The 15008-nt window shown below is 39.6% G+C and overlaps 1 protein-coding gene across 1 annotated transcript in view; it reads right to left on the reverse strand.

Annotated features, from left to right (window-relative positions):
• The window catches only part of LOC144473299 (dexamethasone-induced Ras-related protein 1), a 54337-nt gene extending 39660 nt beyond the window's left edge, over nucleotides 1–14677 (reverse strand). The window contains exons 1-2 of the mRNA XM_078187071.1: nucleotides 14530–14677; nucleotides 3196–3353 (exon numbers count right to left, since the gene is read on the reverse strand). Of these exons, the coding sequence (XP_078043197.1) occupies nucleotides 3196–3353; nucleotides 14530–14573 (202 nt within the window). The 5' untranslated portion in view covers nucleotides 14574–14677. The remainder of the gene's footprint in view (nucleotides 1–3195; nucleotides 3354–14529) is intronic.
• Between the last annotated feature and the right edge of the window lie 331 nt (nucleotides 14678–15008).

Raw genomic sequence — 15008 nt, forward strand, 5'->3', positions numbered from 1 at the left:
ATTTATTTGTTTTGTTTTCTTTCACAGTTCTTAGCATTATAAGAATATATTTCCATGTCAATTTTTCAGAGAAACTTGTCAAATCAAGCATATATTCTACCAAAAATCGTATAAAGTTTAAATAAATCCAGTCTGATCGTTGTTATAAAATAATACACCTATATTATTCGATTTTAGAGCTCAGTAGTTCTAGTGTTAAGAGAAAATGCAGCTCAAACTGCGCAAACATCGAAACTGACGCATGGAACGCGACAGTACAGACGTAATTTTGTCAACGAAAGGTAACATTGGCGTAACAGGGTAAAAGAGATCGTCAACGATGTTAATTAACGAAAGTAGAAAATGTTTCGCTGTTCATTTTCCAGCCTCGAAATCGAATATGTTTCAATAGAGTACATTTATCGGAAAAAGCGGCTAGTAATAGTAATCGAAAATGTTATCGCGCGACGAGATTGGCAGCTTTTGCAGCGGAATCGATCGGGAATTACAACGATCCGGAAAAGAATTCATTTTCCGCGTACAAATTTGTCGAGGCGGACGCGGTGAACAGCTGAACGGCTCAATCTTTCGCATATTTCTCAGGAAAAATTCTCGCGGATGATGATACAGCAGAGTCTCCCTTATCCGAACATTTATATATGCAGTATTCTTTAAGTGGGAAACAAATCGTATATACTTGTCAGCAATATTTAAACATTCGAGTGGACGTAGATATGCAATAAACGTAAAGTTCCTCTTTATTCTAAGAATTTATTGCGAGCAAAATATTCTAATCGCTATAATAGTAAAGAAAATGGTACGACGATGGACTGCAACAGTAAAACTATTGAAAGTATTTCACCCTTTGGACCACGATTCTTTTTACTGTGTTGATTAGCATTTCTACGTCCTTAATCATTTTTTTAATAGAGCCAGGCAATTTTTGTTTCTGTATTGTCTTTATTAATTTTACTTTCCAGGATTTGATAGCAGAAGAATCATATTTTATTTCGATTTAGAAAAAGTTAATAATATTCGTATTTAGTAGATCTTCTATGAAATCGTGACCACGTGTATAACTCTTGTATCTTGTGTCTATAACTTGTTATAGTGCAAGTGGTTAATACTATTTGCTGATAAAAGTATTTAACATCTTTCAGAAAAGAATTTATTTCCGTGTGTCAGCAATATTTAACACTAAACCTACCGAGGAGCGACATTGTATGCATTGGTGTGCATTGACTCGTAAGGGTGAGAAGATAAAATTCGTTTAAACTCTGTCAAGCTTTAATTATAAGAATGCTACAATAATGTAATTTATTGAAACAAAGAGGTCTCTTAAAGCTTGTGTAATATCGTAAAACTAGAAACCGGTCATTTTGACCGTGGTAGGTTTTAGTGTTAAACATTCAAGTAGACGTTGACATGAATATAAAGTTTCTTTGTACTCTAAGAAATCATTAAAGAAGAAATAAATCTTCTAAGTGACTCAGGTGTCTTTTACAATAAACGCAGGAAATTTACTCATTGCAGAGAATATACATTGTCCGCCGACAAGCCCTGAAACCGTCAACATCCACACTAAACTCTCGAAACCTTCCGAATACAATGTCCAAGCTAAACTCTCGAAGCAGACCGAGAGAACCGCGACTCGGAGAGGATCGATCACAGAATCCGTAACGATTTTTCAAGTGCCTCGCAATTCCTTTGGCCCGGTCGTCCGCCTATCCGTCCGCGCTATCCAACCAGAGAAGTTCCTCTCGGCTCTCTGATTCCGGTTTTCCCAGGGCCGCAATGAAGATTGCCGTGCTCCGTCACGCGGTTCACGTCGGCCCGCGCCCGTTTGTCTGTTGATACGTCAAGTGTAATCTCGCAAACAGAGAGAGTTGCCGGTCGGCGAACAAGCCCCATCCAGTCCGCCCCCCCCCCCCCTACCCCGGCACGCTCTGTCACCCCCTCGAGGCTCGATTGCGAGCTGCTGCTGCTGCTGCTGCTGCTGCTGTTGCTGATGCTGCCCTCGGGCTGCAACCAGTTTGCACCAGTCTAGCCTAGTCCTCTTCCTTTGACGGTTATTGCCATTGCCGTTGCCATTGATGTCGCGCGATCGTGCCCGCGATATCCGTGTTTCCGCAGGCGGAGATAACGACGCGTCTACGCCTCTGTACGGCGACGGTTAGCCCGAACGAGTTTATGTAGTAGCATTAGCGCCGCGACACTCTTCACCCTATCGAAATTCCGTTTTCAATCGACGTTCGCGGGTAATCGTTCGATGGAGAGCGCGGTTTGATAAGGGGAAAGGTAGTTCTTGGCTGATTTGAGGCAGAGGGATGGTTTCTGGAGTTAGGATGGATTATATATTTTTATCTATGTTATAGGTTATAATATAGATTGTATTGTAATAGCTAATCAGAAATAGCGGTTTCCTTTTTTTCTTGAATTTTTCTTTTGACAAATTTTATGTAGTACAGCTGTTTACACTGAGATTTTAACCCTTCGTAGTCGAGGGGTGATTCTCGACTATCACTAAGAATTATTACAACGCGTTCCAAAATCATGTGTACATTATTAAGGTTGTTACTATTTAAGAAACTATTAAAACTGTTGCATGATTGACGAGACTCAATTTTATATGTATAAAATATAGTAAATCATATAAAATGGAAATAAATCAGAAAAGCTATTTTGAATCTAATCTCATATATATATAATCAAGAGAATATAATCATCTTATGAAACATCTCAAATTATTTAGTGAAATGTCGATATATTACTACGTAACCTAAAAGGCACACGGGCCCATGGAGGGTTAACTATACAGAATAAAGTTTAGAATACAACTATTTAGAATAAACTTTAGACCAGAATCATTTAAATAAAAATAAACGCTTGACACACAAAACAAACTTCATGATTCAAGAACTCCTAGTTCCGCCCAGCTTACGAAAATTAACGAGAAAGCAAACTCCGACGATTGTCTTCTCACTCGGGCACATATTAATTCCTGCTGCACCAGCATCGCACACGTTGCCGTATAAATTTGATTCCGCCTCTTAACAGGTCCACGAGAATAGGAGAAATTTTCCGCGGAGTACGACATTACGGATACAGGGTGACAAATGGCACGGCGGTAACCGCAACACCCTTTTCCCGTTTGCCGAAAACGGTTAAACCGCTTTCCGCGAAACCATTCCTCTACGTTTAAGCTGATAGACTTACCGGTTAGAAAGGATAATCGTCGCATCGCGGGGAACGGATGGTTACCGCTGGTGTCCAGAAGATCGAGCTGATGGACCTCCCCTCTAATCCTGTACAGCTTCCGGTGGAAGTCCTCGATCGTCGGTGTGTAACTTTCTTCGAATTTGTTGGACAAAAACCTGAAGCCAAAGCCACCTATACGTTATACCAATGCCGGTACAGTTGTCTCTCGTAATCTAGATCTTAACGTTACACCGTTTCCCGCGTTTTACTTCGACTTAACCAACCCAATCCCCCCCACCCCGCGGGATTAAGCGCTCCGCGCACTGATAGCGATTCTTCGATGATGCTAACTCCGTTTGTTACGTTGAGCATGGAATACTCGAGTTTCGTTTATGATATGGCATATGGAATCGGTAAGATAGGTTATGGTTTACGATGTTATAACAGGATTCTTTTTTTGTTCTTTGTCTTACATTTTTTGGCGACTACTTTTATGTCTGATAAAATTGTTTACTTTATTACATCCTGATATACTTGTGTTATTTATTTATTTTATGTTATTATGGATATATAGGGTTTCCAAAAAGTCTTTCGCAATCAGTTATATGAAGCTTTTCCGTAACTTTTTCCTTAGCAGATTGTATTTCCGCTAAAGAAAAAATTAATTTATATCACCTTGGCAATTTATCATCATCTGTATATGTATGTACGTAGATGTATATTTATATATTTCAATGTATTTCGATATTTGTTCTTTCCTTTTTATTTATTTCTCCTTTTTGATCTTTATACACATATGACTGCTATGTATAAAGTCTCTCTATTCGTTATTACTTTCAATTATTATATATAATAAATTATTACTGTTTTATAGTATCAATGATTACATAATATTGATACATTATACAATATTGATATTGTACAAATTATTATTGTAACAAGGTAAGTGTTCGATGGTTTATAAATCCCCTAATAGAAAAACACATCGTACGTGTCCGGTCTATTCTCAAACCTTCCGTTCCTCACTCCATTAAATTCTAGAATCCTTCTGTCGTACGCAAGAGCCAGATGCCCCCCCCCCCCCCAGTTCTCCAGTCTAAACACGCAACTACTTGCCAAGTTATTCCACGCCGACCCATTTCCACCATTCAGTGCGCGTTCTATTCACGCGATTCCGCGGCCTCACCCCTCCCCTACTGCCATCCGTCGAGAGTCCGCGCCGCCACGGGAACGGATCCCGAGCTCGAATTAAGTCCCCAGACCCGGCGCAAGAATAACCTTAATGGACGGTAATGAGCGTCCCTTTGTTTCGCGAGACATCGGGCAACGCGAGGCGACGACGCGTTTCTCAAGCCGAAGTTTGCTAATGGACCCCTGCCCCCCCCCCCTTCCCCTCCCACTCCCCCTATCCCGCGCACGAGCGTCGAGTGGCCACCGACGTTCGCCGCCCCGTCGAATAGGTCTGCCGCGAGCCACGGTCGTCTCGCGTTTCACCCTAATTTCCTAATTAACTTTAAAACACTTCGCGCCGCGGCAACCCTTTATAATCGCCGGCGCGAAACGGCGGAATTCTTCGCGACGCGAAACTTTCGCGAGGTTGGTTAGAAATTTAACTATTGGCCGTTAAGGCGGGGGCCGTGCTTTTCGTTGCGCAAAGCGGCGACGTTCGTAATTAGTGAAGTTACGGTAATTTGAGTTTCGTGGGAGTGGCTCGAACCGAAGCGTTAGATGGGAGCGTGGAGGCTGTGTGGTAGGGGTAAGGGCGATGGGAATGTTGTGGATGCGGGAAGAAGAATGGCGGGAACGCTGCTGGACGTTGCTGGCGAAATGAATGTTGGTAGCAATTTTTCTTTGAGGACTTTTTTCTCTGTTTATTGGTATGTTTTATTTTTTATTTTTTGATATGTTTATATACAGAGAAGTGTGGGTGACAGTATTATATAAATGTTATAATAAATTCAATCTGTATATTTTATATTTAAATTTAATTTTTAATTTTCCGTCTTAATATATATAATATCGTATAAAATATAATATTTATTATAATGTATGTAATACACATATAAAATACAATTTATATAATAAACATTGGTAACATCTTTTTCTCAGTCGGAAAATATTTTCTGGTCAATAAAATGAATTTTTCCTGATATTCTAAGTTTTCTGAAATAATTTGTAAAGATTGTTTGACATTGCTTGAACACCGTGAATTAAATAAGTGGATTAGAAAATGCAATGGCGTAAGTTGACGTTTACTTTTTACTAGTAAAAATAGTTAATTAAATTTAAAGTTAACTTAATTAACTCTATATTTCATTCACTCTTTCTTTCATCATCTTTCCATGTAAATATTAAATTTAAACCTCGACAAAACCTCGAAATATTCGATATAACTTACGCTCACTCCCTCAAATACCTTCGCAACTAATCCTGGAAAAAGCGACGTTGCCAGAAATTCTCATAATCGTTATTCACTCGAGATATTCTTTATTTACTCTTTATTTATTCTCTCCGGAAATTGAATTGCTTTCCGACGATTAAAAATCGTAGCGGAATCCGCGCGAGCAACACCGTCGCCGCGAATATTTTTCAAACGATGGATTTAGGATGCCCGCATGGTGTTCAACCCGTTCTTTTTTTCGGGGGAGGAGGGTGGGTTGCCCTGGCACAAACCGTCCCGTCTGCGTCTGTGCGGCCGTTCCGGAATCGAACGTACGCGTCCGGCGCCGGGCGAATATTCGAGGCGGAACGTTCCGCATGGTCGGGGTCCTCGAATCGAGGCCGCTTTGAACGGGACTGATTCGATCGGCGCTAATAGGACAAACAATTTAATTTCGGCCGGAATCCGATCCGCCCGAGCCCGCCGTTAGCGGGGGAAACGCGACAATTGGTTCGCCGATGAACTTGCGCCGCGGCCGGCGGGGGGTGGTCACTTTTGTTTTTTCTCTTCTGTGTGTGTGTGTGTGTGTTTTTTTTTCTATTTCGGGGCCACGTTTGGCAAATGACGCAAACAAGATACTCGTTAAAAAACTCGTTATCTTTCCTGTATTTTCGCCTCGAAGGCGAGTATCTGCCGGCCGCTTTTGCTCGCACGAAACAAACGTTCCCGTACATGTGCAGGATATCGCCGTATAAAAATAGCGCGGAAAGAACGAGGCTCGAACGGTATAACTCCATTATTCGCGGAACAAATCGGGGGCTTCGATTCGTTCGGTAATAATAGAACTTTCACTCGAGAATTTTTTCGGAAAGACTTTTGTTACGAATTTTTATACCGCGCGTGATACTGACAGGGGATGGATTTTTGCTGTGAAATTGCCAGTTTCTATATTTTATATGGAAGATAGAAATTTAATTCTATCATTATTGAATCAGGTATATAGGAAATAATATTATTGAATTTTTCCTTTTATTAAATGCTTTTACTGTTCTGCCTCGTGCGTTTTTCACGGATATTTCGAATAGGTTTCGAAATATGTCTCGAAATTCTACTTTGAAAATTTCCGCGAGAAGTAAGAATTTAAAAAATTTCTAAAATTTATTGTAAAATGCATTTGTAGTATTTTCCAAGTATTTAGTATTTTCTTCAATATAGAATCGTTCTGTAATTACGATCAGTAATTACAGAAAAAAAAGATCAGTAATTAAATCTCAAGTGATCAATAGTTTCTAAAATATCTTTCCAAATCCTATTTTTTCCTAAATAGAATACAGAATTTTGCTACAAGAAGAAAATGGCCGAGTATTCAAAATCGCAACTTGGTTATGACAAAATTATGTCTAGGTTATGTCTAGGTTATGTACAGTTTCAACAATCGAATGAAACAAGACTATTTTACCACCGAAGAATGATTGAACAACAATAAGCAAACAGCAAAAGTTATACAATATTTAGCGATAAACAAATTCTTTATTACAACTATAATTATCTGTTATATTTTAAATTATATCAACTTAAGAATCTAGATTGAGAAAATAACGTGACAATATAACGCAGAAACTATCACACATATAATAACACTTACACCTTGACATAAATTAGAACTGTGATTCCACATGTGGTCGCTAATTGCTAAATGACATTAAATAATTAACACTGACATTAACAAATTAAACAAAAAATAAATCTGTTCTCGCACAAGATATACAATTAAAACGTAGAGTAACCTGTCACAGCTCATTAAAAAGGCATGATTATTAACCCCTTGCACTACGATTCCTGACACGCTGCATTGATTAGCACTTATTTGACGTTAATATTTTCCTTAATAATACCAGACAATTCTTGTTTCTTTTATTGTCATTATCTACTTTCATTTTTAGACTCTGCTAACAGAGGAATAAATTTGATTTTGATTTAAAATAAATTAATAATAATCGCGTATTTAGTAGATCTTTCATCAAATCTGTATTACGAGTCTGACTCGTTATTACAATGCAAGGGGTTAAGTATCAAGTGACCGGGTTCGTTTTCACCGTTGTATCGACGGTCCCTAACAAACGAGGGTGGGTCGCGCGACGGCGCCGACAGGATTTTCAGGGAAAATTCGACGGCGAACATTCCGTTAAATCAGTGACACGTTCGCCGTGAGCGGACGGCCGGCCGGGAGTCTTCCCTATCCACGGGGTTAAAAATATCGCCCTGTTAAAAGCTTTCTGGTTTTGGGGGCGGAAGAGCGAGCCGATACATTCAGGCTAGGCTCACAGTGACCGTTTACCCGGCCACGAGCAATCGACCGTCCCTCGTCCGACAAAGCATTAAATAATGTTCGAAGAAAGCGGAGTGTGCTTTCCATCGGCCTACTACACTCGCCGCATACAGTCAGTCCCATAAGTATCCGTACCCTCATTGCTTATAAGAGAAATCTGTTGAAATCAAGGGATGCACGTAAAATTTTGCAATAAACTTTTTATTATCTTATTTAATATCTTTGGATGTGACGGAAGAGGGAAAGTTTGGAGGAGGCCTAAAACAGAACTAGAATTAAAAAATGTACAACCAACTGTAACGCATGGCGGAGGCTCCGTGATTGTGTGGGGCTGTATGGCGGCATCCGGAGTGGGCAAACTTGTCTTTGTCGATGGAATTTTGGATAAAATAAAGTATAAAAATATACTCGAAGAAAATCTGCACTCGAGTGCGATTAAGCTTGGTCTAGAAGGTGACTACTAGTTTCAACGCGACAAAGATCTGAAGCATACTGTTCGGATTGTTCGCCAGCGGATACTTTACCACGTTTCTCATTTTTTTACACACACCTCCTCAGAGCCCGGATACAAATCCTATAGAAAATTTATGGACGGAAATAGTTCAAAGATTACACGAGCATGAAATTTTCAATAAACAAATGCTGAGAAACAAAATTTTGGAAGTTTGGAATAGTATTGAACCAGATGTCACGTTAAAACTGGTAGAAATTATGCCAAATCGATTAAACGATATAATAAGGCATAAAGGTGGACCTACTAAATACTAGACAATGAATATAAAGTAAAAAAGCTACTCCAATATGCGATTTTTTGGCAAAATCTACACTGGTACGAATACTTTTGTGGACTGTTATTACATACTACAAGGAGTAAAATCAATATATTTTGTTATTAGTTAATCAATTTTGTTATAATTTGGTATAAATAAACTTTATACATGTGTTCATTCATAATAAAAAGTTCATTACAAAATCTTACATGCGTCCCTTGATTTCAACAAATTTCTCTTACAAGCAATGAGGGTACGAATACTTATGGGACTGACTGTTGTATACCGCGCGGCTCGCAGAGCATTACCATTTCGCCGGTCGATCCGATCGATGCGAGGATTTCTTGGACCGTTAAAATGTTTCTCGTGTACCGGGAATCCTCGCCGAAAAAAAACGCCGCCATTTTGCAAATATTGGTCCGCGTTGATTGACCGCTATTACCGCAGAATTGAAAACCTCCGAGAGAACGCGCGCCGCGGTGGTTTAATTTTTTAATTATTCAATAGATTTTGCGAGTTTATCGGCGTGTTTATCAAGTAGAAAATGATGGTTAAAATTATGGGTGAATTGTGAAGGAAGATTTATCGGAGTGGGGTATTATTCGGAATTGATATTTGTATAAGATGATTATCCGAAGGAATTTCTCTTAGTTGAATATCTTATTCTAGTTTACAGAATAATTCTACTTATAATTATATCGAATAATTCTTTGTTGATATATTCATATAAAATTGTACTCGGTTAAGAGTTGAACAAGGTAAATTATTATCTAGATACATTTTTCTTCCATCGTATCGATAAAAATCGATAAAAATCAATTTCGTATAATAAAATTCGTATTTACATTTTATCCGTCCTTCGAATAATATTTTACAGTAAATTCTATATTTTATAAGTTCTATTATGCGTAAAGAACGCCTTCGAAAGGAACGACAAAACGAAATAAATACCAACGAAACGAGTATTCTGAACAACGATTTCTCGCAATTAAAAACGAGCGTGAACGTCGGAAGAAAACAAATCAAACGGGGCAGTTAACGTCGTCGTGCTCGTTTTACCTCGTCCCTAAACGAACAACGGAATTACACGGACGCAGGTTCGTCGATCGAATGTTTGTTTTATCATCGTGGAGCTTCCACGGTCTACGAGCTAATTAATCTTCGATCGTGGTCGCCGAAGCGTTTTTTCCAAGGCGTTTCATTTCGGTCTCGAGATCGGGGGAAGAAAAAGTTTGGTGGCTGGTGAAACAGCTGCGAGGAGAGATCTGGGGTCGAGCAGCAATTTACGTCGAGACGTCGGAGACAACTTCGAAAACGCGGATCGAAAATAGACCGAGTCGTCGCGTCGCGTCGCGTCGCGGCGGTGCGCTCTCGGAGTCGGCGAAGTTGCGGCCCGAAGTGCGCCCGGCGTGTTGACAGATTAAATATCTTGATTACCGTCGATTCTATTTGAGGGTGGCTGCTTTGGGTGGCATACATATTACGTGGCGGGTATCCGAACGTTTCGCAGCATCGCCAACTAGCTCCATTAGGGATCCCTGGCTAGTTATAACGGTGGTCGATGATCGAGCGATCTCTCTCTCTCTCTCTCTCTCTCTCTCTCTCTCTCTCTCTCTGACGTCAACGCGGAGACCTGCAACCCTCGCGCAACGCCGACCACCCGACGAAACTAAACACACCCCCGTCAGTAAGACACGGCTCGCGCTAAAAGGTTTTCACCTCGACCGAAGGCAGTCGAAATTGCGGCACCGTGAACTTCGGGTAAATTCTGCGTTTCCAACCTTTCGTGGTCTAGAAAAATCACGGAATTTATTTTAACATCTCTGGCTATATTTTCATTTTTCTGGCTATATTTTGATTTTTCTGGCTATATTTTGATTTTTCTTACAATATTTTAATTTTTCTGGCTACATTTTAATTTTTATAGCCGGACTGCAGTTTTTAATTTTTCTAACGTTCTCAGATTTCTGCCAAATAGAATTTTTTACGCTCGGTTGTACAAAATTAGGAGTTACATTACGATGTTTTTTTTTTTAACAATTTTAACGTACTAAAAATAATATAAGAGCATTTTGAAGTTTTTTTTAACGTTATCACAGTTCTAGGTTAGGTAAAAAGAAATTTTGTGTTTTGGTTAAATAAAATTGGTGGTTACGTAATAATGTATTTCACCTTTTGATAGTTTTAAGGTACTGAAAATAATGTAATAGTGTTTTAAAATTCTTCCAATATCTTCACAGTTTTATTTTATGAAAAGTAAAATCCTTACACTTTAATTATATAATATTAGGATTACATAACAATCTATTTCGCCTTTCGACAGTTTTAACCTACTAAAAATAGTATAATAATATTTTTAAATTCTTCCAATAGTTTAATAATTATATTTCATGCAAAATAGGAACTTTGTACATCGATTGTACAAAATTGGGACTTACATAACAATATATTTCACCCTTTAATACTTTCAACATACTAATAACATCATAAAAACATTTTAAAATTCTTTTAATATCTTTACAATTCTGTCTGTCACCCATTTTTGCCATAAACGAACAAAACCCTTGGTCTAATTATAACGTAGCAACACTCAGCCCTTTATTGTCCAGAAATAATTGCAACGTTTTTCTTCCTCACTCCACGTTAATTGCATTTCGACGTTATCCCAGCTACGAACATTATTCTCCCTCTCGCATAAATATATTTAAAATCATTCTCAGATCCTCGAAGTTCTCGAAACTAAAATATTCCATCGAACTTCAACCATCTGTAAATAAAAAATATCGCGCGACACGAACGAATGTTCTCCGTTAGTATATAATATATTTATTTTCAGCCTCACGGCCAAGAAATAGGACTTGGTTTACACAAACCTAACTCTACAATTCTATCTTAACCTTTCATTCATTATATACATTTTCATTCACACACTTATCTCATTTACCTACTGCCTAAAAACTGTTTCTTACTCTAAAATCCTAATAAAGCCTTCTCCTTTGCCCTTTCTTTTCTCTTTTTATCTACCTTGCCCAGCCATTCTTCCACCTTCTCGTTCTTTCTACCGCTTACTACCTCCTCGATCGTCACTCCTCTTTCCGTTTTCCTGCAATCTCTTACGAGATGCTCCAGTGTCCCAAACATCTCCCCACACAGGTCACAGTTTCTTTCTTCCTCTTTCTCCCAATATCTGTTCCATCTTTCCATATTTCCACATCTTGCTCTCGCTACTAATTTCTGGCATCCTCCTTTACCTTCCCTGCTCAGGTACTCTGGAAGAACCCAGATTTTTATTTTTTGGTACCGCGGGTTAAATTTCGACTGTGCCACTTTGCGGAATTGCTTCTGCTGCTGCACCTCTACATCTCTATTCCTCAACCTTGAACCCACATCTTCTCCACTATCCCTCAACCGATTTACACCTTCTTGGCTCCATCCATTCCTCTTAAAATATTCCTCCCTTTCCATTCTGCTTTTGATTTTCAGCTCCTCATTTCTCTCTTTTTCTTTCAGACACTCTGCAGCAATTCTTCTTTCACCACCTCTCTTCAAATTCTCCTCAAACCTTATAGCCCTATGTCCTGTACACACGCTGACTTTCACTCTCTTTGTCTCCTCCAGCACTATGTAACTTGGCGTAGTAACATCTAGGCCCAGTGTCCACTTTATATATCTTAATTGTACCCGCTCCACTGCTTCTCTTTCTCTGTACCCCCATAATTCTACTCCGTATAATAACACCCCCAGTACCAACATATCAAAAAGGAACATTCTCATTCTAAAATTATCTTTAAATATCCTCTCCCCAATGCCCCATGCCTGATTTAAAACTACGTTTGCCCTCTTCGTCCTCTCTCTAATATGCTTATCCATATTACCGTTCCTCTGGAATATTATCCCCAGATAACAGAATTCCTGTACCACCTCTATCTCCCTTCCCTTCCATTTCCATTGCGTTTCCTTGTTCTTGCCTCCCCCCATGTTCTCCGTTAGTATAAATAATTAAAAAGTTCCGAATCCCGCGAACACACCGAATCCTATTTAATGAACGCTATTTATAGATGCACGGTCGCAGTACTATTTTATTCTGTTGCGCCCCGAAGCAAACATTTCGAATTAGTTCTGCGGTATCCGGGAATAGAAAATGGGTGAATTTTCCAGCCGTGGGACGCGCGCGGAACCCGAAACAAGCGGGGTCATTCGACCGTCGTGTCCGCGAGGTTAATTGCGTGAAACAGGTACAGTTCGAAACTAAAAAAATCTGTTAATTTTTAATTGGATTCCAAGATAAATTCGTTACTTCCGCCGGGGAGCTACGGGGACCTCGGCTCTCCGCAAGTGCGATACGCGTCTCTCTGGGTTCAGAAGTTTGTCGGTTGGCCGGGGCTACAATGGCGGCCGGGAAACAATAGGTCCGTTTAGAATGCGCCGGCCACAGGTAGAACAAGGTTCGCATTTTTCTTTCGACTTTTCCCTCGGGTGCCGGCAATGCCGATTCTACCTAACCGTGCGCCCTAGGTCTACCCTTCCGCGGCCCGACCCTTCGTGCTTGCGCCGGCCGTGTGTATACACACACAGGACCGGGGACGTATAAAGGAAATATTTACGGGAACTCCCACCGTCTATAGACACAACGAACCGTGTATATCCTTTATTCGGCTCACGAATCTACCGAATAATTCATAATCAAAACGTTCGCAAACACGACGATCGTACTGATAGCAAAAACCAAACATGTCACCGGGAAGTGCAACCATGGGGAACTGTTTAAGCCGCGTTCCTCTACGGGGAGTGGTAGGGTCTGTCCTTTGTAATCTTGACGCAAGAAAAGCCTTCCGGATGATGTATGTTATTTATATCATATTATTTATGATAATATACATCATCATAATATATATTATATTATTTGTAATAATATAATATAAATACATTTATATTTTATTATATACTTATATTAATTACGACGATAGTAGAAATATTGCAATTTACAAAATTATATTATAAATTACTAGGAGGAATATTTTTTATTCTATATAATAGAAGTCTTTTCATGTGAAAATTCAACGTCACCATTTTGCTTATTATTCATAAAGTTTTGAAATCTTATTGCTTGCATCTTTACAGAATAAATCAGAGATTATTTTTAATTTATATATCAATTGAACAATTCCGAATTTTACTTTGTATATGTAGCGTTAACATGCTACTAATAATCTCAATAGAGATTCCATAGCTTAACATTAAAGCTACTATACAGTAGAATCAACTGGTGCAGATTTTTCTATAAAAGCAAGAGGATTAAATTTATTTAGATTTTTATAAACACAGTCGCTGCAACAATGTTCTTTAATTACTTTAATAAGTACTTTATTCAATCAAAAGTGTCTTCATACTTCTATGATATCTTCATTCTTGGCTATGATTGATAATAGTTAAATGAGAAACATAACCTTGACTGTGATAGGTTTAGTGTTAATAAAAATATAGATTGATGAGCATCCAAAGTGCAAAGTCTATTATTAGTCCATTAATCTTCGCAACAAAAATGAAATATGTTACTTTTTGTAATAAAAATGGAACGAGTTGCTTGTTATCATAAAAATAAAATGCGTCAATGTCTTAAGGAAAACGAGACGCGTTATTTCTTATAATAAAAATGAAACGTGGTATTCTTTACAATAAAAATAAAATATATCACTTTCTACAATAAAAATCAAATACACTACTTCTTACAATAAAAATGAATCGCGTGACTCTCGCGCGCGTCGTCAACAAAATCCTCTGCAAGAAAGACCAAGCGAGATCGGCAACAATCGGCGACTATACTCAAGAAAACGTAGCCGATAGAAGTGTGATAGGGCGTTTCGCGGACTCACCGTGCTACAATGGCGGTTTTGCCGACCCTCGCACTACCGAGCATGACGAGGCGATAGCAGTTCCTCGGCGGTGGCTTGCAGGCGTCCTCCTGCGATGAGGTGGACGCAGGAGTCGGGCTGACTGGTACCGGGAGGATGCCATCCTCCGAGCCTGAGGGCCCCTCCAGCTCGGGGCCCGCCTGTGCGCCCCTACGACCGCGCGGTATCCGATTCTCGGCCTCTTCGACTGTACTTCCGCTCTTGCAGAGCCTCTGCACGCAGCACAGAATACGGCCGCACGCCTCCAGCTGGAACAAAACGGGTTCCACTTTTATTCCGTTGGAAGCCACTCGTGCAAATTTCCCCGGGGACCTCCACGGCGTTAACACTTCGAGTGAAACACGTCAACCGCGCGTGTCCGCCACAATTTTACCTGGCCACCTGCGAATTAATCTACATGACGCGGTATCGGATGAGAGCTGCTTAGACGCTTTTCAAGT

This window comes from Augochlora pura, chromosome 7 (genome assembly GCF_028453695.1).
Source record: "Augochlora pura isolate Apur16 chromosome 7, APUR_v2.2.1, whole genome shotgun sequence".
NCBI lineage: Eukaryota > Metazoa > Arthropoda > Insecta > Hymenoptera > Halictidae > Augochlora > Augochlora pura.